This window comes from Mustela nivalis, assembly GCF_964662115.1.
Source record: "Mustela nivalis genome assembly, chromosome: 6".
Taxonomy (NCBI): Eukaryota; Metazoa; Chordata; class Mammalia; order Carnivora; family Mustelidae; genus Mustela; species Mustela nivalis.
In genome coordinates this window covers 103,791,449-103,816,357 of record NC_139025.1, presented here as the reverse complement: position 1 = coordinate 103,816,357, position 24,909 = coordinate 103,791,449, and the positions used below count along the sequence as shown (strand labels likewise).

The 24,909-nt window shown below is 48.8% G+C and overlaps 1 protein-coding gene across 3 annotated transcripts in view; it reads left to right on the top strand.

The window, feature by feature from the left end:
- The window catches only part of TLN2 (talin 2), a 422,410-nt gene that overhangs the window by 347,211 nt on the left and 50,290 nt on the right, over nucleotides 1-24,909 (top strand). For all 3 annotated transcript variants that reach the window (XM_082737314.1, XM_082737312.1, XM_082737313.1), the window contains 5 exons: nucleotides 293-463; nucleotides 9,566-9,712; nucleotides 14,081-14,182; nucleotides 17,064-17,183; nucleotides 24,631-24,777. In XM_082737314.1, coding sequence (XP_082593440.1) covers nucleotides 293-463; nucleotides 9,566-9,712; nucleotides 14,081-14,182; nucleotides 17,064-17,183; nucleotides 24,631-24,777 — 687 coding nt within the window. The remainder of the gene's footprint in view (nucleotides 1-292; nucleotides 464-9,565; nucleotides 9,713-14,080; nucleotides 14,183-17,063; nucleotides 17,184-24,630; nucleotides 24,778-24,909) is intronic.

Here is a 24,909-nt window from a genome sequence, read left to right as displayed (position 1 = left end):
GCTCCCCAGAGGAAGTAAAATGCAAGTGAGAGGTCGTTAATGAGCAAGTACTTTTAAAAGTAAAACTGAGCAATGAGTAAGGTCTGAGGGGCTCATGTATAACACGAGGGCTCTAACTCCTGATTGTGCATTTAATAATAGAAAAAAAAAAAAACAAAGTAAGTTTCAGCACATCTACCTCACCCTGTGCATCATCCCATTCTGTCTTGGACCCCCACCCCCCGCACTAGTGGGACCCCTAAAGGAGATACGTGGATTTACCTGATACATCTGTGGTTTTTTGTCTTGAAAGGTGACACAGCTGGCCAGCTACTTCGAGCCCCTGATCTTAGCTGCAGTTGGTGTTGCCTCCAAGATTCTGGACCATCAGCAGCAGATGACAGTGCTGGACCAGACCAAGACGCTTGCAGAGTCTGCCCTGCAGATGTTGTATGCAGCCAAGGAAGGTGGAGGAAACCCCAAGGTACGGTCCAGGATCCTGGGACCCACCTAGGGCTGCTGAGAAGCTCTCAGATATTCCTCGGTATTGAGTCCCTCCAAGGACAATACCTCCAGTTCTTGGTTGATAGTATGTGACTTCCCACTCAAAGGTGGGAAATAATCTTTGATTGGCCTTCTGGGGAACCTTGAAGAGGAACGTCAAGAAGTATACCTAATTAAGCCTTTTTGTTAAGTGATTTTTTTTTTTCCCATGACAGAATACCTAGGCAAGCATCCTTGGGAAAGAAAAACATTGGGTGGTTATTTCAGGAATAAAAATTAATACCTACCAGGCACCTGCTCAGTGTTGACACCCAACTTGGACAAAGCAAAGCTCAGTTGTCTTCCAGAAAATATCGTTTCCATTCCTAAGACTCAAGTTCAATGCAAAACGTAGGACGAGGTCACCCATGGCATGTGTTTCTCTTGTCTTGGATCAGCAGTTGCCTCTGAAAATCTCCCTTACTAGTTCCACCTGGGACATTTCCTCAGCCTGATGTGCCTTATCACCCAGCTCCTTGAAGTGGCTGAAGATGGTGAGAGCCTGCCTTCTGCTCTCAGGGATGATATCTGTGTCTAAGTGATGGTTTTACTTGTAAAACCATCTTGTGCCATAAGTTCCCCCAGGGTTCTGGTACCTTGAGAGGAGGTTGGAGGCTCCTCCTGCTATTTGTACCTTCCAGTAGGTGCTGGGGTCAATCTGAGCTTCCTGGGTCCTCACCTAAGCAGCCCATGGGAACACGGGTTGGAATGATTTGTGTGGGATACTTGCCTACAAGCTGTAGGAATCCCTATGATGTGCGTATTGTTTTTAGTGTGCTTTGTTGCAGCTCTAAGATCTTCATATCAGTAACATGGTACAGCAGAGAAAATTCTAGAGTAAGAGTCAGAATCACAAAATAGTATCCTTGGAGCTCACGGCTACTGACTGAGTGCTGGTTCTATGTCATCTCTTCTACCCTATATCCTCTTGATATTTAATCTTCGTAAAAATCCCATGGTGTATGAAGGTTCCCATGGTACAGATGTGGGAACTGAGACTGCTTAGGGAAGCCATCCCGCATCACAAGAGAAGTGGATGTGGAGTCAGGACTGAGCCTACACCCTCTGGAAACAGAAGCTGACTGCCCACAGCAAGGGCTGGAGAGAGGTCAAGCAAAGCTGTAGGCAAGAGGCCACATGTGGCTAGTCGGTCTCACAAAAATAAAGTATTTGGCACATGAGGGTGGCTTGAGACATGCTATCAAGGAGGAACAGCACATACAAAGGTGTGTATAGGGTTATAAAAGGATTGTGGTGTCTTTGGAGAATAGTGTGCAGTCTGATGTCTGTGGAACATATAGAGAGTGGGGATGACCAGCAGGGAAGATAGACTTGGCTATGTCATGACCACTCTCCCCTCCCCCACTGTAAGACCTTTGGGCTTTATTGTAAGTAGTGAGGACTTAGAACCCATCCTGAGTTGAGAAACACCGCTCTGGTAGCAGCGCAAATAATGTCTTAGACTTGGGTTTTCCATGTTCAGTTTTTCCAGTCATGTATCTGGCAACTATTAAGAGCCTAAATCTTGGGCTGCTAAAAATCCTGAGAGCCAACCAGCACCCTCAAGTTGTTCTCAGTCTTCGGGAAGGAAAGGAGGCTTGTTGCCAAAATGGTGAGATTTCACAAGAAGAACAAGGATACCCGTCTGCCTGATAGCTGAGTGATAGGTGCCCCTGAGTTGGCCTCGCCCCCCTTGCACCTGCCCAGTGGGAGGTGGAAGAGGGTAGGACTCGCCTTCCAGACCCAGTTCTGGGTTATCTTTTCTCCAGGGCTGACTGCCACGTGGCTCCAACCCCGACCTGAGAGAATTTCATTCCCAGCAGAGTAATTCCAATTAGGAATTACTGGGTGTATAAGATACTAGCATATCTGCTTAGACTGCAAGTTCAGAGCTCCCTGTGGAATTCTGTTTTATACCAAGAAATTCAGAGTCAGGAGCATGTGTAGTCAGCACTGTAAGCTTTACAGGACATCCTCTGCTTGGGAATGGTGGCGGGATGCGAGAGTGGGACAGTTTTCAGTGTTTGAGCTGAAGCGCTGGGGACAGGCTGAGACATCGTGGTGAAGGCAGGACAGGTGTATGTGTCTTTTCCCCTCCCTGGCATCCTGCATTCAGCCTGTGCTCTGTCTGCAGATCCCGACAGGCTCCCTAGAACACTACAAGCTGGGTTTGAGGTCCTTTCTTAGGAGGCTGAATGCAGAGACGTAATCGCCTTGGGTGCTATTCTTTGGACAAACATTTCCTAGGTGTTACCTGCTAGGTCTTAGGGGATGTGTATATGTGTGTTAGGATGTTGTGTGTCACTGTTTGCAGAGGAAATGCAGTTAAATGATCATCAGTGGTTCTGATGTGGTGTAAAAGAGAATAAGCTTTGGAGTCCAACATAATTGGATTCAAATCCCAGTTCTGCCTCTTGCTAGCAAATTACTTCATTTCTTTGCTTCCCCCTCTAAACAGTGGGGTTAATAATGAATACCTCTCAGGGGCTGTTATAGAGATTGACTGAGATAATGTGCCTGACACAGTAGGTATTAAAGAAAGAGTGGGGGGAGGGGGAGGGGGGAAGAAGGAAAGAAAAAAAAAAAGGAAAGAAAAGAAAAGCAGCCCCAGAGTCCGGTGTTCATGAATCCTGTGATCACGAGGCATTTGCTGGGTAGCCTCACCCTCGCCCCATGGAGCCCCCTTCCACACTCCCTTCTACCCCACCCAGCTCCCCCCCTACATCCTCCTTGAAGGGCCCTTCCTGCTTCTTCTGCAGGAGACACCCAGCCCTGTGCACTGCTGGGCAGTTCTAATCATCAGTTGGGTTTTTTTCCCCTTCTGCTAACGTTGACTTGTATACCCCAACTCCCCGTGGCCTTCTCCCATTTTCCAGATTCCTGTGATGTCTCTGCCTGCTTTACTGCCCTTTGTAGTTGAAGCACTAGAATACAGAAATAAGGCTCCCTTGGAAGTAGACTTCAGACATGTTTCCAAAAAAGAAGCGAGTCTGATTTTTCTCCCGTGTTGTACCATGAGGAGCAGTAACAAGGAGCCCCTCCAGAATCTAAAATAATGACCTCATTGTTGAGCCCTCTGAGTCCACTTCCCAGATTGCTGGTGGGCTTTTAAGGATGCCTTAATTGAGCACCTACCGGGTCTTTGGGTGTCTGAACCCGTGTGCTCAGGTGGCCGGCGTGTGTGATTTGGACGCGGCTGTGTGGTAGAGGCGAGGTTTGCCCTTGGAGTTGGAGGAAGCGGCCCTGGGAAAGGCTCGGGGTAATTGGAGGAGGCTTCACAGCCTCTCAGCTGACCCATTAAGGGCTGTGACTTAAATATGAGGAACGATGGGGAGCAGGCCTAGAGAACTCCTCACAGGAGCAGATGGGAAGGTAATTGTTTCTGGGACAGCCAAGGGCAAGGATGTGTTTTCGTAGGTTTAGATGCCCCAGTGTGGAGAAAGCGTCCTTCACATTTTCCAGGGAGTTCGGAGAGCAGTCTTGTGACTCACTGTCACCGCCGCCACAACCTGCCTCTTGTCCCTTCCTCAGGCCATGGGGGATAGCAGACACGTGGCCAGCAGCACTCAGAAACATGCACTCGGCTTCTGCCCAGAAACGTGCCCTCTGCTTGAACGTGAACGTTACAGCATTCCTGACATTTTCGTGCCACCCGTGATGATCTGATTTCAAGTGAGATTTAGAGAAATACATACCTTTCAGTTTTACTGTTTTCATCCGTATTCGTATGAGGTGCTCTCTTGAGAGGGTCACGGGCAGAAAATGTCACCTTTCAGACTTCTGTCATCCAAAGTGAACAATCTGCACATTTTGCGTTTTACCTTCTCTATTCCATGAAATCAGCCATCAACCTAAATTACCAGCTTCCCTCCCTCACATCCCTAAGAGAGAGTTCTGTGCAGCCTGACATACTCAAGACAACCATCCACAGTCTGACAGAGGCAGAGCTCGTCAGAGGCCCTATGGAAGATGTCTTCTGGATTCCTTCGGCTTTTCCGTTCCACACACCGAGCCAGTTCCTGGGGCTCACACAGCCTCCTCTTAGAAATCCTCTCTTTCAGTTAGCCAGTCAAAAGAGTTACATTTACCTTCCCTCCCTGGCCTCCTAACCTTCTCATCCATCGGAGGGAAGGGGCAATTTCTTGTGCCTTTGGAAGGGGTGTCTCCCTTTCAAAACCACTGCGTGGCGGGGTAGGGGGTGGGGGGCAGCCCCTGAACCCATGTGATTCTGACAGTGACTACCTGGTGTCAGTTCAGATTTCCCAGGTTAAGGGCACAACCCAAGTTCAGGTACCAGCCATAAGATCCCAGGTTCCCAGACCATCCTCACTCTGACCAGGTGGCTCCAAATTCAGGGGATTCTCTCTACCCCTTCAGGTTCAATAATTTGCTGGAATGACTCACAGGACTCAGGAAATTGCTCTACTTACTACTACCATTTTATTATAAAGGCTACAAACCATGCAGAAGGTGAGGTCTGGGGGCGTCCTAAACATGTCCCAAGGGTGAGTCATGCTCTCAGCTTAGTGCTGCCCCTCATCAACCGGGGAAGCTCACTCCAGCTCTGCTGCCCAGAGTTCTATTGGGATTTCCTCCTGTAGGGTGGATCGAATGAATCTAGTCAGATGACCAGTGATTCAGTCTGCAGCCCTCTCCTGTCCCCCAAGGTCAGGCTGATACTCTTTTGCTCAAAGCCACAGCCCCCTAATCGCATGGTTGGGCTCTCCAGCGTGGCCAGCTCCCATCCTGAAACTGCCTACAGGCCACCCTGAGTCCCCTTCTTAGCCTAAACTAATGTGAGGTCCTCGGGGCCCACTGTGAAGCACAGAAGCAGTCCTTGACCACTTGGGAAATGCTAAGCCCTTGAAGGCTCCCTCCTAAGAGCCTAGAACAAAAATCAGCCACATGTTTTACCATTTCCCACTGGGTGAGGTCCCAGGGTTGGGCTCATCGGGTGGCAAGTGCTGAGTAAGGGTGGCCCGGCCAACTTTGGGAGAGGTAGCAAATCCTGAGGCCCCTTGTCTTTGCCACATGGTACTTGGGGGCCGTCCCCTTGTTTAAAAGCAGGAAGAGGCTAAAACTAGATGGCATATTCCCTAGATTAAGGTTTGTTTTTCCAGTAGCGCTGAGAAATTTGACCTGATCTGGCCATCTGCTCAGCTTCCTTTTGACCAGTGGCATCCTTTCAGCAGATGGCCAGCCTGTCGGTGGCCTTGGTTGGCCACCAGATTCTTGCTGAAGCTCCCATTTTCCGATGGCGACCGTCGGAGGGGTCCCCGGCAGGGACGTTGTCTGACTCTCACCTTGCAGTGGGCTGTGAGGGTGAATGGGACATGCACAGTGGGGATGAGCACAGTCCCTGGCACCAAGGAGTCCCTGAGGAGTGGTGGCAGCAGGCCTCTCTTCCTGCAGTTCCAGGCTTTGGTATTTGCTGTTGTTCCCAGTGCCCTGCCTGTCACCTAGGACGAAGCATCGTCTGTCTGTCAGACGCTAAAACACCTGACTGGAGATACAAGAACAGAGATTTTGCCACTGGTTTGAAAGTCACATTGGGCCCTCAGGCTGGGCTCGAGGTCAGGGAGCGAGGGCCAGGGCCTGTTCTGACTGCCCAGGAGCCCGGTCTCTGCCTCAGCTCTGCCATCCATGCCTGGTAGGCAGCACAGAAACAGATGGTTCCATTTATTTCTAAACAAGCCTCTCCATAGGAGAAATTTGCACCAACACCCTGTGAAGGTTATCTTTGTAAAAAAGAAGGAAAAAAAAAAGAAAAAGAAAATACCTGTAAAGTAAAAATGAATGTCTCACGCTTTACCTTTGCCCCAACTCCCCGCAGTGACTTGATCAAACCCTTCATTTCCTATGAACACTGTGCTTCTGGAGGGAAGGAGAGCCAACTGTTGGCAAGGAGCACGCAGTCTAGTTGGGGTGGGGGCTGGGTTGGTGGAGAAGTGAGAGAAGCGGGGCAGGAGCCGTGTGGCACGCACCGTGCTAGACACTTCCCATACAGTGCACTGGTCGGCTCCTCTTAACAGTCCACATCCTTCCTGCCCCCGGACCTTTGTACAGCCTGTGTCCTCTGCCAAGCGTGTTCGCCCTTTCCTCCTCACCCCATCAACTCTGCTGGATACTGGTCTCCGCTTCAACCCAGACACCTCTCTGACCCCAAAGCTGGCTTTGGGGCCTTCTCAGGGGCTGTCGCAGCTAGCTGTTGCTGCAAACAAGCCATTCTAAAACTTAGTTACTTAAAACAGTACCATCTGAGAGTGATCTCTGGTGGGTCTGCAGCTCCACGGAGCTCAACAAGCCGGCTCTCACTCAGAGTACCTCCTCCCACTGCCACCAGGTGGCGGCTGGGGCTTGAGTGACCTGAGGGCCAGTTCGTTGCTCGGAGGTCTGGTGCTTGAGCTGAAATCACAGAGATACTCAAGGGCTGGGGCTCCGTGGGCTGCCCTTTGTACCTCTGTGCGGTCTCACTGTGCAGTCTGCCCAGCACACAGCCTCCTTACACAGAGGCCGAGGCCTTCACAGGCTCATATCCTGAGAGAGAGCTGAGCAGAAGCCGTGTCGTGTTGCAGTATTGAGCCTCAATTCCCCATATCCTTTTTTCTAAAGCCTTCACCTCTCTGGCTCCAGAGTTGCTTCTCAGGGCTGCAGAAATCCAAAGGAAAGCCAGTGAGAGCATGAGAAGAGAACCATCCAAGGAGGGCTGCTGGAAGAGGCTGTATTTAGGCTGGGCCTTGAAAGAGGACTAGGATTTGCATGGGGCAAAGGGAGGAGGCGAACACAATAGAACCAGCTGCTACAGGCTACTGGCCGAGGGGGAGAGGATGGAGCCATGAGGAGGCTGGAAGCGGGTGGAGGGAAGAAGTCCTAAGAGTGACTCCCCATCTGAGGTGGGAAGAATCAAGGGATCTTTGTTCCTCAAGGCTCTTTGTTCCTGTTAACTTCTGAGTTAATTTTAGCCCTAATGGTCAATAATTAGCATTTGCATCCCGACACTTTGTTGGTGTCTTGAGGTCACCATCCATGGTCCACATACTTCACATCTTGTCACGTGTCATTTTAGAAGACCTGGATTCCCTTGGCTTTTCCGTCCCACACACTGAGCCAGTTCCTGTGGCTCACACAGCCTCTCTTAGAAGTCCTCTCTTTCAATAAATGAAACAAGCTGGGATGGGGAGGGAGACAAGCCATAAGAAACTCTTAATCTCACAAAACAAACTGAGGGTGGCCAGGGGGAAGTGGGGTAGGGAGAGGGTGGCTGGGTTGTGGACATTGGGGAGGGTATGTGCTATGGTGAGTGCTGTGAAGTGTGTAAGCCTGACGATTCACACACCTGTACCCCTGGGGCTATAAACATTACATGTTTATTAAAAATTTTTTAAAATATATATTAAAAAAAAAGAAGTCCTCTCTTTCAGTTAGCCAGTCAAAAGAGTTACATTTACCTTCCCTCCCTGACCTCCTTAGCTTCTCATCACCAGAGGGAAGGTGCAGTTTCTTGAGCCTTTGGAAGGGGCGTCTCCCCCTGAGGTGTGTCAGGGCAGCCGTGGCCACTGTGTGGGGGCCGATTCTGATGCTGACTACCTGATATGAAGTCAGGCGCCTGCTACTTGGCTGTTCCTTTCCTCCCCGCAAGATTTTATTTATTTATTTATTTATTTATTTGAGAGAGAGAAAAAGTATGTGCACGAGCATGGAGAGAAACAGCGGCAGAGGGAGAAACAGACTCCCCACTGAGGAGGGAGCCCGATGTGGGGCTCAATCCCAAGACCCTGAGATCATGACCTGAGCCAAAAGCAGACACTTAACTGACGGAGCCACCCAGACACCCCTAGACTGCCCTTATTATAAATATATGCTTCAGATATCCATATCATCTCGTTGGAATTCTGCATAGTGTTGTTCCAATTATTCCCATTGTGCTGAGGAAGCCACGCCTAGGACCGCTTAGCTAGTAAGAGGTGGATCCAGAGCTAGAACCCAGTTTTTCTGATGGCAGGACCTAGGCTCCTTCTGCATCTGTCTCCCATTGGAGGTGTTTTTCAGGAGCATGGAACCACCGTTGTTTCATCTTTCATCCACTCATTTACCTGGTGTCTCCTCGGTGCGTGATGTGCTTGCGAAACTCTGGCAGGTGTAGGAGCATCTCTGAGCTACAGTCAGAGGGAACTTGGGAGCACTCGAGACTTTGCCTGCAGAATGTCAGTCCCTGGAGAACTTTGCTCCCTCGTCCCTCCAGGCTCGTGGCAGTGTAATTTGTGACATAATTCCAAAGGCTCTTCGTCTTTCCACAGATGGATTTCTCCTCTATGTCACTACATTGCCACAATGCAACCTTATTTGCAGGAAGGGAATTCTAGAGTGTTGTGCAGCTTGAAAGAGAAGTGCATTTGTTGTGAACATGTTCTTTCCCTTATATTAGGTTTTGGTTTTTTTCTTAATTAAACCGGGAAGCGTGCATCATTGGGAATCCGTGGCATTCTCTTTCTATCATCCTGGACAGATTAACATAAAACTGGTCCTGTCAGGGACGCCTGGGTGGCTCAGTTGGTTAAGCAGCTGCCTTCGGCTCAGGTCATGATCCCAGTGTCCTGGGATCGAGTCCCACATCGGGCTCCTTGCTCTGCAGGGAGCCTGCTTCTCCCTCTGACTCTGCCTGCCACTCTGCCTATGCTCGCTCTTGCTCTCTCTCTCTCTTTCTCTCTGACAAATAAATAAATAAAATCTTAAAAAAAAAAAAAAACTGGTCCTGTCATAGGATGCTGTTAGATATTGCAATTTTGTTTTTCCTTTTGATTATAAAAAGACATCCTTTTCTACTTCTCTTTCTGATTTGTAGTGATTTTGCAAACAAATGTACCCATAGAAAGAAAAGGAAAAATCCAGAATCCCTGTTGTGTTCCATAAGGGTTTTGTTTTGTGTTGTGCTTTCTTTAAGGTTATACCTAAAAGAAGTGAAGTGATTTCTGAGGAGACTGAGCACCATTTTCCTCTGCTTATGGAAACTTCTCACAGTCCTCTTTCTGCTTTCCCTTCTCAGGCCCAGCACACCCATGATGCCATCACAGAGGCCGCTCAGCTCATGAAGGAGGCCGTTGATGACATCATGGTGACACTGAATGAAGCTGCCAGTGAAGTGGGGCTGGTGGGAGGCATGGTGGACGCCATTGCAGAGGCCATGAGCAAGGTAGGCCTGGGCTCCCAGATGCTCACCTTTATCCCTTGACCCCAGTTCCTCCTCGGTTTCCCTCAGACGTGGTCCCTAAGTGCTTTTCTCTAAGGAGCAGCCAGTCAAAATGGATACCAGTGACCGTTCTCTTTTCCTGAGGGTTTCAATCAGCGTACACACATCCTATCCTCTGTCCAACATGGTATTCATTCTTGGTTATTCATTCATTACTTTGGAAGCCAGTCTCACCCTGTCTTCTGATTTTACACAGGGAAAAATAATGGCGATGGAGAAGGTATCATTGGTTCCTTCACTTACAAAATGGAAATAGGTATTTACCTCCCCTGTTTACCTCCTAGAGTAGTCATTGGGAACAAAGTCCAAAGTGAAATAATGAAGGGATTCCCAAGGTCTGGTCTTCAGAGTGGCTCCTTTGAACTCATGGGGAGCACATTCGTAGGCCCTACCCCAGCCCTAATCAATTGAAATCTCTGTGGACTTGAGCCAAGGAATCTCTGGATTTTTTTTTTTAAGATTTTATTTATTTATTTATTTGACAGAGAGAACACAGGCAGGGGGAGCGGCAGGTAGAGGGAGAGGGAGAAGCAGGCTCCCCACTGAGCAGGGAGCCCAGTGCAGGACCCGATCCCAGGACCTTGGGATCATGACCTGAGCCAAAGGCAGATGCTTAATGGACTGAGCCACCCAGGCACCCCAGGAATCTCTGAATCTTTTAAATCCACTCCCCCCATGGTTTTGGTAGCCAGATGCAGACACCACTTAAGTAGTATGTGTGAAAGCCCATAGTGAACTCTTGCAGACAGTGGGCACGGAAGACAACGTGAAAGTCATTAATCCTCTAGTGACCTTTTGGTGGTTGAGCTGGATGAGTAGGGATTGTGACGGGAGAGTATCTCCTGCTCTTTCCTCAAGGAATCCTTCACTAGTCCTGTTAGTTTGATAGTCATTAAAATTAACAATTGTTCAGCAACATCTCATTTCCATTCTGTGATAGCACCGCCAAGAATTTTAGATTTTGTCCCTGTTTTGAAATGTCCATTGTCAGATTGTGAATACATTATTATGGTTTTTCAGGATAATAAGTGGTCTTTAATTGCTAATTTAGAGAAGATTGGTTGGTTGGTTTCTCCATAAAGAGGTGATAGCCCGAAACTATAATTAGGATAATTCCCCTTAAGCATTCATTACGCAGTCATTAGCAGACCGAGAGAGTCACGAGCCAGGCAGGGATGCCAGGACTCCTTTAGACACCCCGGACGGGCCTCATCAGATCACTCTGGTAATTTTTGCTGTGGGCTTCTCGTTCCTCAAATATGGGCAGTTTGGCAGAAAATGAGCGAAATTCCCCTCTTTCTAAAGCTTTTGGGGAAATCTCAGTGGTTGTGTTTGGTTTTTAGGACATCAGAACACCTGAGCTTTGAAAGTAAGCCATGTTTCAGGGCCCCAGAGTGGCTTAGTTGGTTAAGCATCTGCTTTCAGCTCAGGTCATGATCCCGGGGTCCTAGGATCGAGTCCTGCATCGGGCTAAGCACTCAGCAGGGATCCTGCTTTTCCCTCTGCTTCCCGCTCCCCTGCTTGTGCTCTCTCTTTCTGTCAAATAGGTAAATAAAATCTTTAAAAGAAAAAAAAAGAAAGTAAGCCATGTTTCCATGAAGGATATTAAATAATGGAGCTCAAGTTTTCTCAATACAAATTAGAAATTCAGGTGACTTTTTTCTCCCTAGGAGAAGGTACTTTTCCAAATGACTCTAATGATAGGTAAGAGTTCCAAAATCTCTGGAATGTGGAAGTCAGATTCTTGAAGTCTTTTTCGATAGCTGTTGAGCCTTGCATACCAAGATGGATTTTCAATAAAGGAAGCAGCACTTGTACTGTCTGATATCAGTGGTGGGATAGCTACTCTCTCACTCAGCCCAGGACACTCCCCACTCTTTTGGAAGGGCTGGGAGACGTCTGGCATTACCTGATAGCAATAATTAGGAACTTCTAGTGACAGGATCCACAGAGGCCAGAACAAAGGGGTTCTTTCTGCCATTCTGGGGTTTATTGGTACCCCCAAACTCCTTCTACCCAGACCTGATAGCCGTGGTTCTACCCAGTGCCTCTTACGCATTCTCTGTTGAGCCTACCCCAGCCTGCTCATTTCTGCCCACTTTGTATTCAGTGATACTCCAGGGCCTTGGAGCCCATAGGCAGTAAAGTGTTAGAAATAGGGCGTTTTCTGAGTTTTGGTTATTTGGTCACAGCACTGATAGACTGTCATCATCATTGTCATCGAGTGACTGGCAGAAAAAATGAGTGTACCCAACGTTGAGTGTAACTTGGATGTAATTTGTGCCCCTTTTGGTGCTTCTGCCATGGAGGTTCATCCTGGAATTCTCTATGTCTAAGCACCAGAAGGTTTGGGAATTGATAGGTTAACATGAAGTAATTGGATTTCTGGGTGGTCTTGGACAAATGACTCAAGCTCTCTGAACCTTGGTTTCCCTACTGAGTGAGGTCAGTGGTTCTCAGTCTTAGAATTTTTGTGACCCACTACCTTTTCTTTGTTTGCTTCTTTGTTTGGGTTGTTGCATGTTGATGGTGGTGATAGTTTTTTCTTCTTTCTGACCACAGGAGGGGGTTAAAGAGACAAAAAGCCCGCTCTCTGCATCACTACTGTTTCATAACGGAAAGGTCATGTTAACATCACCCTCAAAAAAAGTAGGAAGGCTATAATCTCAGAACAAAGGAGAGTTCTTTGAACTAAATAAATGTGAAATTAAAAAAAAAAAAATGATCCCTTTGTTCTTCCCTTTCTCATTATCTTTGGACTGGCAGGTTGTGTTCTAAGCTTCCCTCCAGCTCCAGCTCCTGGTGTGTCTGCTCTTAGGCTGTGGCTCATACAGAGTCTCCCAGCACATTGCTGGACACATAGAAGATGCCCAGTCAGTTTTTACTGAGTGATTGAGTCCACAACTCAGTCCTCATTTGACCAGCAGGATCCCCATAGTGTGACCGAGATCATTGGCAGCAGCTTATTCCTTATAAAGAATCCCAGAAAAATCCAGCCTGGAGTCCATGTTGATGCTTTGGTGGAAATGCTTCCAGAACCATGCGGCCACATCACACATGGGCAGCAAGAAGCCGTTCCTTCAGTTCATGTCTTAGTTAGTGCCTGCTTGCGACCTTGAGTTCTTATTGAAGACTCCATCTAATGTTTCCTAAGTGCCCTCTTGGCCCCTAATCTCTGCCCCGACTGCGAACTGTATGGCAGAGAGTTGCCAGGAAGGTCTTCTCAAAGATGTCATTGTGTACCCCAGATCCCACCATTTTCCTCATGATTTCGAGGTTCTTCATCAGACAGCTCAGCTTCATCCTCAATGCTCTCAACGGCCCCCACTTCTGTCCACCACACTCACTCTTCCTGTGTTCATGTCTCCTTATTTTGGCTCCTCACCTGGAATACCATTCAGCAGTCAATGGTGACGGTAGTGACGAAGATGATGGTAAAGATGTTGCCTTTTTCTTCATCGTGGTCATCACTGACATTATCATCATCTTTGTCATCAACCTGGTCATCATCTCCTCTTCCTTCATGTAGCTCTTGGCTGGGTATGCTCTCAGTTGATGTGTACTACAACCTTCCGATGCTAGGAAGTTTCTCCTGAAGGACCTGAGCCTCAGAATTTAAGCAACGAGCTTGGGGCCCATTCATAAGCCCTGGAACCGGGTCTCCAATACAAGACTTCTGAACCAATATGTCTCCAACCTTTCGAGGGACAGAGTCATTGTCCTCCCACTTGTCCCGGCTCTTCCCACTACAGCGATCTCTCCCATCTCTCAATTCATATTGCTCTCAAAGTCAGATGAGGAACTAGTGCTTCCAATCCCTTGTCTTCCCCAGCTTAAATCAGAAGGAGGGTTCCAGGGCATAGACCTCTATGGACTACACCATTCCTAGGGAAGCCCTTCACAGTGTAGATTCTGCCTCCTCTCCCAGTTCATCTTCTGCCTTTCTCTGCTCCCCTAAAAGTGTCTGGCTTATGCCTACCACCATATGCTTGAACTCTAATCTACTTCTTAGGACCCCCTCCCTACCTTTTATATGTAGCAGATTCTTCTCCTGGTAAGATTTGGCAGAAATGTTCCTTGGGAATGCTCTCAATCTCCTCTCAGACAAGGCTTAGGGCCCCCTTGCCTGTGTACCCCAAGTGCTGTCTTTGTACCTCTGTTAAAGTCCTTATCACCAAAGCTGGGGGATGCTGTTGACTCTTAGCCAAAGAAATTCTGTGGGCATCTCCATTTTTCAAAATTCCCAATAAATACAGCCCATACTTCAACTGTCCTCTTCTGACATGTGGGTTTTTTTTCTCTCCTCTATAGCTGGATGAAGGCACTCCTCCAGAACCAAAGGGAACATTCGTCGACTATCAGACGACTGTGGTTAAATATTCCAAAGCCATTGCGGTGACAGCTCAGGAAATGGTAAGAGGAAAAGAGCTGCCCCACCCACTGTCGGTTGCCCTGGTGTCCACCACTACCACCACTGAGTCTTCAAATCAGGGTCTCTGTTGGACAGAGACTACCCCTTGTTTCTAGTTCCTTCTGGGCCCCTGCTCTGTCCTTTATCTGTGGTCTCTCTGGCTGCCTGTGGTCTAGACATCCCCATCTGCTGGAGCTCTCATTTCCTGGAAAAGCTGCAAGAGGGAATTACAGATACTTGGGCAAGGGACAAGGGAGCAAAGGAGGAAGAGAAAATGAGAAGAAAGTTAGAGATAAGGGAAGGAAAAAAAATCCTATTCACCTTGCAAAGGTCTTAAGCTGTGTATATAAAGTTACATACAAGAGAAGACATGTAGGATGGAATAGAGGTTGTCTAATGGAATCAAGGTATAGTCCTTGGACAGAAAGATATGCCAGTCTTTCAGGCAAAGTGAAACAACATGGTTATATAAAGACAATTTCCCTGACAACAGAAGGTATGTGACCTTTGGAGGTAATTTTCTTTTTCTTTTTTTTGATTTTTGCAAAAATGTATTGCCATCGGAACTGTATTATATGCCTCTTTAGATAAAAATAGCATAAAGAATGGAGAATGCTATCTTTTTTTTAAAAAAAAAAAGATTTTATTTATTTATTTGACAGAGAGAAATTACAAGTACACTGAGAGGCAGGCAGAGAGAGAGAGAAGGAAGCAGGCTCCCCGCTGAGCAGAGAGCCCGATGCGGGACTCGATCCCAGGACCCTGAGATCATGACCTGAGCCGAAGGCAGCGGCTCAACCCACTGAGCCACCCAGGCGCCCCGGACAATGCTATCTTGATAGGTTAAAAAGTTGTACAAAAGACAACCAGTGGTGTCCTTGAAGAATAAACAGGAGTGCGTAGTAAGAAAGTTCCTCTTCACCCTTTGAAGGCTCAGATGTCACGGAATAAAATTTGGGACCATGTCTCTCTGCTGCTGCCGTGTGAGGCTGAGTAGAGACACAAAGCAGCCTCCTGGCTGGAGGGACCAGACGGAGCCATGGCGCGGCACCTCCCCCACCAGGCGCCGCGCCTCCCCCACCAGGCCGGCCCCGCGGGATGATTTTGTCATGTAGTCGTGTGTCCACTAGAGGTTGAGCTTGGACCACAAAGCCTTCCCTGGCCGCTGCTCCTCCTTCTTAGAAACCCTGTGATTGTGCCAGGTTCACTGTTGCTTAACAGGACATGGGCCAGGAAGGGGAATAGGAGCAGTACCCATCTCGGGACCAAAAGAGCTGGCGCTGCTGGCGCTGCTGGGGAGGCGAAGGGGGGGCTCCGGGGCAGGGCACGGGTCAGATGAGACAGCCCAGCGGTGCCTGGTCCTCTGAGGAGGGAGCACAGCGCAGCCCGAGGCAAAAATCTTTGGAGTGGCCTCCTCGTGTTTCTGGAACGTCTCCTGGGCTAGGTTCTCAGCAGGCCCATCTCAGGCCCAGATGTCCATACCCTTCAGGAGCCCAGCTGAGGGCTGCGTGGCCGCTGCTAGGTTAGCCAGCCTGGACCCTGAGTGGGCAAGGGCCGTGCTTTACCACGTCGGGCTGCTCCAGAATTGCTGTGGTCTGCGTGGCAGGACTCAAAGGAAGCAGCTGAAGGTACAGCCTCCCTCTCTTGGGGTTCCCAAGGAACCCACACCTACACCTGCCAGCCAGTGACATTTCCTGGCAAACATTGCTTAGATAGCTAACCCTTCCCCTTAGCAGGGTTAATGGACAGCAATGGGCCATTCAAAACACTTATTTTTAAGCTCTTCATTTTGTTTAAATTTTTTAAAAGATTTTTTTTTGTCTATTTGACAAAGAGAGAGAGATAGCAAGAGCAGGAACACAAGCCAGGGGAGTGGGAGACGGAGAAGCAGGCTTCCCGCGGAGCAGGGAGTCCTACGAGGGGCTCGATCCCAGGACCCTGGGATCATGACCTGAGCCAAAGGCAGATGCTTAACAACTGAGCCACCCAGGTGCCCTCTTAAGCCCTTCTGTGGCCGCCGAGAGAGAAAGAAGAGGTGCAGCAGGAGGGAAGCCTCTTAGGAAAGAAAAGGACCCCTTTCTGGGCGGCAGTTAAAACTGCTGTTCAGAGCACTAAGAGGCATTTTGTCAGAGGAAAAAGAAGGTCTTGAAACGAGTTTGTTAGGTAGGATAAATTTTTAGGTAAGTTTTTCTATGAAGCAGGTGGAAAATACTGAATATCCTAATGAGGAGGAGGCATAGCTCAGCCGTTGAGGCTGCAGTGGACACTTAACCAAATCTGTGGCTGAACCCTTGTCCTCCTTTGGCACAAATTGCTTATAAAGCTGTATTCTCTTGAAATATCTTCCTCCCAGAGACTCATCTGTCACTTCTCAATCATGGTTTCCCTGACAGCCCTGCTATCCTCACATCCTCTTGCCAGGGTGGGACCTGTTTCTGGGTTCCCAGAGACCAGGTCAGGTCTCTGCTGCAGAATGTGACCAGGGATGGGCACTGCCTGGGGCTCATAACCCCTGTATTCCCCAAGGGAAGTCTCATGGTGACCCGCAGGGCCAGGCCGGTGGGGGCTGCCGTGCTCACCTCCCAGTGTGGACTGTGAGGGCCTGCCCAGCCTGAGCCTAGCATGTCTCCCGCTGGCCCCACCAGGACCTGCTGGCCTGAGAGGGGCCCCTGGCCTGTTGTGCACGTCGCAGCATGGGCTTTGCTTGAATTCCCCTCTCCAGCCCCAAATGCAAGTCCAGAGCTTAAAAGTGAATGAAACCCTTTGGCTTCCAGTGGAATTAACACATGGTTCTCATGCTTTTTTCCGTGTGTGTGTGTGTGTGTGTGTGTGTGTGTGTGTGTGTATGTGTGTGTTTGTGTCTTGCTTGTTTTCTTTTTCCAGATGACTAAGTCGGTTACTAACCCGGAAGAGTTGGGAGGACTGGCTTCACAAATGACCAGTGACTATGGGCACCTGGCTCTCCAGGGCCAGATGGCAGCAGCCACGGCGGAGCCAGAGGAGGTCTGCCACCATAAGCCCCTGTTTTAAGAAGCACATGCACATGGGTACCCACTCCCAGGGGATTCTGGCTAGCTCAGCTCGACTCTAGAAGATTCCAGCCTGGTAGCCAAAACTAGGCTTAGTTCCCACCACTCTCCCACTCGTCCCCCAGCTTCAGACCCACTAGCCCAGGCTGTGCTCAGAGGCCAGCAGGCGGAGAGCTGGGTCCACCTGGGGAAGTGGGCTTTCAGACAGGTGCCCTCTGTTGGGAGTGTCTGGCCAGGTCCCCTGTCTCCTGGTCTGTCACCTGACTCCCAAAGCAGAACACAAGCTACCATCTTCCTCTTGGTTAGGACATCCTCCTCAGTGATTTTCCTGTTTCCCAAAGGCTCACAGCAGTATTGGAAGAGCCGAGTGTGGGAGTTAACCGTCCCGGTCTGAGAAAGGGCTGGCTAGCCTACTTTTGTGACACAAAGTCTTGCCCAGCTGTTGGTGACTTTCTATGAACCATCCCCCGTATCTCATATGAACCCCTCTTCATTACCTACCTGCCTTCCCTAAACCCTAAACTTCCCTTTCCCTAGTGGCTGAACACAGACTTTGCCTTAGAATGCCTATACCCGTAGGAGCCTTAGTCTGGCCAAAGTTTGGTCCCAGAGGCCACTTTCTAAGAGCCTCCTTTCCTGTCTAATATGCCCAAGTAACCACGGGGTCCCCTGGGAAGCAAACAGGCTGGCTGGAGCGACGCACACCCGACCGCACCCCTGCCAGCAATAGCAGAGAGGAGGTGTGCCTTGCCCAGCTATCACATGGCTCCTCAGAGACACAGAGCTCAGTCTGCGGTAAAGAATAGTGGCGTACATTGCAGGGATGCTGGGAAGATGAAGGTAACTACATTCTGTGACATTGTATTGAACACAAACCCCGTTGATGATATTCCTAAGGGAAGTGGGCTCTCAGGGCGGGCAGCTGTGACCGATCTTCCCTTCCTGCAGTGACAATCCATGTCCCCAGGCCACTTAGTGCTGGTTTGCCTGGAGTCCATTCTAAGCATGTCTTCACAAAGACTCCCAGAGATGATGCAGAAATGATCCAAAGTGAAATTCCTTGCTAACACGTCATAACAACGCATGTGAACAGGAGTCTCGTATGTATGCACATTCATACATACATATCTAGCATGGGATGAAGGAGGTTTCTAACAGTGCCTGCACTTTAAGATTTTAGTATGGTTGAGTGTTTAGGCTGCAGCATGAATAATTCTGTTTGTAACGAGTCTATGAAGTCACTACCCAGAAAGAAAAGTCACCAGAAACCACCCCCTCTCCCCCGGCCCCAATCAGGATTCTGTGGAAGATTGGATTTCCTAAACAAGCCTAAGGGAACTTACATCATAGGAAGGAACAATCTGGACAAAAGGAAAAAGTGTTAGGCTTTGCAGGACTCAAAAAACAAAGAGGCTGTGGGGAGGGTTTGGATCTCTGTTTCCAGAAATCTTTTAAAAAATGGAATCTAGATCTGTCTGGTCGGTTCCGATGTTGACCCGCGGCCTGAGTTACTGCGTAAAGAGCCCATGATCTGTGCAGACCTTTCCACGTCTAAGTTCTTCAGAGCTCCCCAGCCCACGTGTGAAACAGGCAGATTTTCTTCCTATAACCCAGACCATGAAGCAAAATACAAAATAACGTCAGAGCAGCCAGAAAAGGAAAGGTATCGCTGAAAGCCCCACATGAAATTACTTTAGTCCCTGGCCCCACATTTGTAGCAGCTGACGTTTTCATTAAGGTTCTCCCTTTACACCCATGCGTCTTGAGTTATATTTTACATTCCAGACCCAAGAGCAGTGTGACCTGGAGCCAAAAGGGGCAGAGAGAATATACAATTACCAGTGGCTTGCTAAGGAAAATTCTTTGTGTGCATTTGCCAGACAGATATTTAGGGGAAAACTGAGAAGGTCGGGGGGATCCCTAAGGCAATGTTGTTTTTTTATTCCAAGACTGTGGAATTAGTTTTCTCTCCCAAGGGGGCCCCACCTCACAGCATGGGAAAGTATTTCTATCCAGGACAAGGAAAGAAGAAGTTGCTCCCTCACGGTCCTGCCGGCTGTGGTGCCGAGCCAGCATTTTGGTCTTTTCCAGAATGTGACAATTACAGGAGAAGCCCGACCCCTCCCCTTTGAACACCAAGCAGGAGCTTTATCTGCTGTTTTTTCCAGGGAAAACTCAAACTCCCACTAACACCACTGTGAAAATGACTTTCTTGAGGAAAGTCAAAACCCTCAGGCAACTTCCCCAAGATCCCTGTTCTCTTGAAAAGGGAGATCCTGTGAGCCACCAGTGCTGGGGGGAAAGATCTAGTGACTACAGCTTTGTCTCCGAGGGAACTCTGCTGTGAGCACGTGTAATACTAGGTGTCTTCAAAGCTGGCAGGAACGTTTGTCGAGAGCCTATGGCAAGATTCGCAGCCTTTTCCCAAACATGAGATGGGTAATCTACACGAGAATTCTTAAAAACTTTCCGCTCCGAGACACACTTTTTGTAGGTGGAAAGTGATGCCCTGTTTCTGTTCTATGCTTGTGATTCTTGCCCTTCCGTTTTTTTTTTTTTCTTTTTCTTTTTAAGGAGAAACTCTAAAGTCTACCAGCTAACATCTGCAGTTGCCTTTCAATGTTCACAAACTCTCCCAGGCCAATGATATTTGACCTGGTTTCAGATGTGATTGTTTTGAAAGCCTGAGACAAATGTGTACATTTTGTTTAGTTTTAGGCAGTAAAGAAGATGATCAGTATTTCTGAGACCCCCCTCCACCTGAAATTTGATACAAAACTTCACAAAGGCCAGACTTCCAATTTCCCCCAGGATGTAAAACCAGGAGAAGATGCCCATTTGGGCAAGAAGGGAATTGAAAGTTTTTCTTGACGTTCGAGTCACGCTTTACTGCAGTTGCCAGTTTAAAACCCCAAGTTGAATGTCTGAGCCACATTCCTTTATAATACACACTGGTTGGTGGTAAGTCAGATTGCCCTGGGGGCTGGTCAGATTTGCTGAGAAATTTAGTGTTACTTTGAGAAGTTAGCATTTTTTAAACCCTTATCTTTTTAAATACAATCTTAAAAATGCATTCCCTCTCTCAGATGTTCTTGAAGCAGTACAGAATGTTCTGGGAGATTGTAGTAGAGTATGTTGCTTCTTTTGTCCCCTTTAAGTGCCTGTCCTAGCTGTCCCACGTACCCGTGGAAAAGAATAATCGGAGAGATGTTCATCAAGTCCACACCACGAATCAGATCCCTGCTGGGGGCTGTCCCTTGTACCTTCTGAACTACACAATCCTTCGTTCTTCCCCCGTTTCACGGGTTAGCAAACTGAGGCTCAGGGAGCTTAGTTAAATGGTCCAAGAGCACACAGCTATGAGAGTCAGTACAGAAACCACTTGAGTTTGGAATAACTAAAGTTTCAAGTAAGAAGTAAACATGGCAAGGTCAGGATTCACACCCAGGGCATCATAGCCTTTGCTGCTTCTGCCTCACCAAGCTACCTCCTGTCACAGCATTTGTGTGGTATTTTCTACTTTGAGATATGTTCACACACACCTTTCATTTGGTCCATCAGCCCTGGGTAGTAGGGTTCCGTCCCGTTTCACAGGTGAGGGAACAAAGGCCCAGGAGGTTAGCCCAGCTCGGCCAGGGTATTAGAGGCCAGGAAGGCTGGGCCAGAAGTGGAGCCCCTGGACCTTTCTGCTGCCCGTGCTGCTGCCCTCCTGGGTGAAGGGCTGAGGGCAGATGTGGGGCTGGTGTCCTGAGATCCCTTCCCTTCCTGTTGCATTCAGCCCTCTTAGTCTGAGAAAATAAGTGAAACCTGTTTCAGCCTGTCCCCCACGAGACTCAGCCTCCTGCGTGCTGTCCGAATAGGACTGCGCAGCCAAGCATACAGGAGGATTGCGTGGCCAAACCTCAAGGAGGCCTTCAGGCACCCAGAAGGTAATCATGTGCCCTGGCACAGACCTCTCGCCAGGACTAAGCCCTGGGTTGGCCAATGGCTTTGTACAGCTGTTGCCTTATCTTAGGCTTATCCTTCTGCCTTCTGGTGCTAGTCTTTGGCCATGCTTCCTACCTAGACTCTCCCTCCAAAAGACCACTGTCCCAGCTCTGCAGTGTACTTGCGGAATCCTGTGCTACATGCCTGGTGTCCCCTCCAAGGGAGGGGCTGAGCATCAGGACACTGAGGTGTTTTCCATGGCAAGGCCTCTCGTGAGAGCACTGAGGGAACCTGAGTCAGTCATTGATGATGTGTCATGTCTGCCCATAGGTTCCAGGCCTGAGACTGTGGAGGAGAAGGTCCCTTCACCCTCCCACCTCCAGGGCCACTTGGAAGTGACTTAAGAGGTCTGTGTTCACCCAAGTGCCCACCACTGGGTGGATAGGATGCTCAGGTGTGGCTCCGAGCAGGGAACAGAAGTGGGCCAGAGAATGTTCTTTCCGAGACAGGTCCTTCCTCACACTGGGGCTTCCCACCTTACTCTTCCAGCCCCTGACCCAGGGAGGCGCCATGCAAGTTCTGTACCTTTGACTCAAGGTTCCCTTTTTAAACCTAACTGAACGATTTTTAAAACTCTTAGGAAAAAATGTGTTTTTTTGTTTTTGTTTTTTGTTTTTGGTTTTGTTTTTATTTGACAGACAGAGATCACAAGTAGAGAGGCAGGCAGAGAGAGAGGAAGGGAAGCAGGCTCCCTGCTGAGCAGAGAACCCAATGTGGGGCTCAATCCCCGGACCTTGGGATCATAACCTCAGCTGAAGGCAGAGGCTTTAACCCACTGAGCCACCCAGGCGCCCCCTGTGTGTGTTTTTCAATAAACTCTGGGCTGGACCATGAGGTAACCCTTGGGGGGCCGCCGGCGCCGTACCGTGGCCCGCTGCATGGTTTTGTGCAGACCTCAGGCTGATGTAGCTTTTCCCTGCTGAGGTTTGGGGGCTCTGGGAAAACCTGTGCGCACACAACAGGATTTTCTCAACACCGCAGCCCAAGCAAAATACAGAAATGAGTTGGTGGCTGAGGCTGTATCAGGCTTCAGAATCTGACTTTTTAATTAATTTTTTATTTTTATTTTTATTTTTATTTTAAGATTTTATTTATTTTACAGACAAGAGATCACAAGCAGGCAGAGAGGCAGTCTGAGAGAGAGGAGGATGCAGTCTCCCCACTGAGCAGAGAGCCCGATACGGGACTCAGTCCCAGGACCCTGAGATCATGACCTGAGCCAAAGGCAGAGGCTTAACCCACTGAGCCACCCAGGCGCCCCCAGAATCCGACTTTTAAACTTTGATTCACTAGTCACATTGTTGATTTTTATTGAGTCAAGGACATAAATTTTAACTCAAAAAGGAAGGGTATACTAAAAACACATTATGTCAATTTTACATGTTGAGTTTCTAGGAAAGATCGGGGGTAGGGGGCTGTGCAGGGATGGTACCCATGCTAAGTGAGGAAAACAACGACTTTAGTAAAGAGTGGCCTGCCTGGTAGAGCGACCTGGATTCTCATCTGGCTTTGCCAGACACTGGTGTGATCTTGGGCCACTCACATCACCTCTCTGAGCTTGCGCAGTCTCTTTGTCTGTCAACAAGAGGTTGAACTAGTAAGGTCAGCTTTATTTTGAAATTCTGTTTCTTCCACCATTTGCCCCCTGCCTGGCTCCCCTAGCAGTGCCTGTCACTTGGAGACCTGTGGTCACGGAGCTCTTGTGTACGGATTAGCTCTGACCTTGTATTGTGAAGGGTTCAGTACATGGATCGGAAAAGGCTCAAGGGCCAGGAGGAGTTTTCAGCTCTCGTGGGGCAGCCCCCTGCCTCAGCCAGGCGTTGTGTTTAAACCAGCAGACGTGCCCAGCGAACCGCTGCATTTTGGGGGTTTCCTTGGGACTGAACAGGAGTACCTCTCCCCTGTTCAGTGGTGGACCTGTTTGCAGAGCTGCCAGCTAGTATGTTTTCCTCGTGTTGTCTCCCACCTGGAGATGGTCCGCAGGCAGCCCTCCCTGATGGTGAAGCTTTGGCAGACCCCAAAAGAGCCAAAGCTCCCCCTTCTGGATCAGGAGACTTTTCTACTAAATGGATTTTTTAAAAGATTTTATTTATTTGACAAAGAGAGAGAGGCCGAGAGCACAAGTAGGGGGAGCAGCAAGCAGAGGGAGAGGGAGAAGCAGGCTGGGACTCCATCCCAGGACCTGGGATCATGACCTGAGCTAAAGGCAGATGCTTAACCCACTCAGCCACCCCGGGCGCCCCTATTAAATGGATTTTAAATATCCTTTGGGCCTTAAGAGGATAAGAGGAATACCTTTTTTCCCCTAAAAGCATGATGTGTTTCCATAATAGGGTTAACATTTGCAACCCCCTTTGCTACCCCAATCCCCCACCACCACCACCTTGAACTCCAGTAGGACAATGCTGGAAGATAGCACCCTGGTGGTCCAGATCTCCCAGCTTTTACTCAAGATACCTGAGATCTTGTTAGCTCTTCTTGGTAGATGCTGGAAGGAGAAGCCACCACTTCTTGCTGTCGTGGAGTCCTGGAAATAACACTTACTAACTAAAGCTTAAGGTGTTTTGCTTTTAGTTGCTTACCTGGGCTGGAGGGCAGCTTATTTATGGCAGTTATATTGATCAGACTAAAATGAAAATTGACATGAAACAGCCAGAGCAATGCAAACTTCAGGAGGTGGAATTTATTACTCCTGAAAGAGACTGCCTATCTATCGTGGAGCTCATTTGAGTTCTTTTAGGCAAAGTACCTTTTATAATCACAGAACTCAGGGGTCATTGAAAGAATGTGTGCCTGCTGAGCCTTTAGCTCTAAAAATGTACCTTTTTAAGGAAACCACAACCTGGCCGTAGAGAAAGGAAGCCTGGGCCCAGCATGTTGGCTCTTACCATGGGACACAGTTGAGGGAAGGGGGTGCTCTGCTTGTAAATGTACCAACTTTGCAAGAACCTGAATGCTTTATGCTTCTTACCAGTGCTATATATTTTGAACTTCTAATGGTTCTCTGGGGCTGCCGTGCAGAATAAATGAAAGTAAATGCAATCGCTGCTCAGGGGAGGCCCTGACACACAGTAGGAGCTCAATAAATGCATAAATGAATAATAACTAGCCCTAATGTTCTTGTAACATTTCTGGCAGGTGGCTGGGGATACAAGTAAACAACACGCCATAAAAGGTAACAAATATCAGAAGGGCATTAGGCTAGGATGAGGGACATAGGCTTGCTTCCTGGGGACTGTGGGCATTTTACAGGCTCTAAAAAGGGAAGTAAAATCAACCAAATTCCATACTCCACCAAGCACAGACTCCTAACAGCAGTGGAATTTTCCTAGCCAGGCTCCCATAGGACATAGAAGAAATTTTCCACGTAGGGGAGCCCTCGATGGCAGAATCCTTCATGCCTCTCCTTCCCTACCCTGGGCTTGCCTCCACAGATCGGCTTCCAGATTCGCACTCGCGTGCAGGACCTAGGCCACGGCTGCATCTTCCTGGTGCAGAAGGCGGGGGCCCTCCAGGTGTGCCCCACAGACAGCTACACCAAGAGGGAGCTCATCGAGTGTGCCCGTGCAGTCACAGAGAAGGTAAGGAACAGTCCTCGGGCCCAACGCGGTCACCATAACGCGCACTGGCCCTCGGTGGCCCACTGTGACCAGGAACATAAGCAGGAGGCTAAGCCAAAGATGATCTGGTCAGGTCTGGTGGTCTCTCTCATG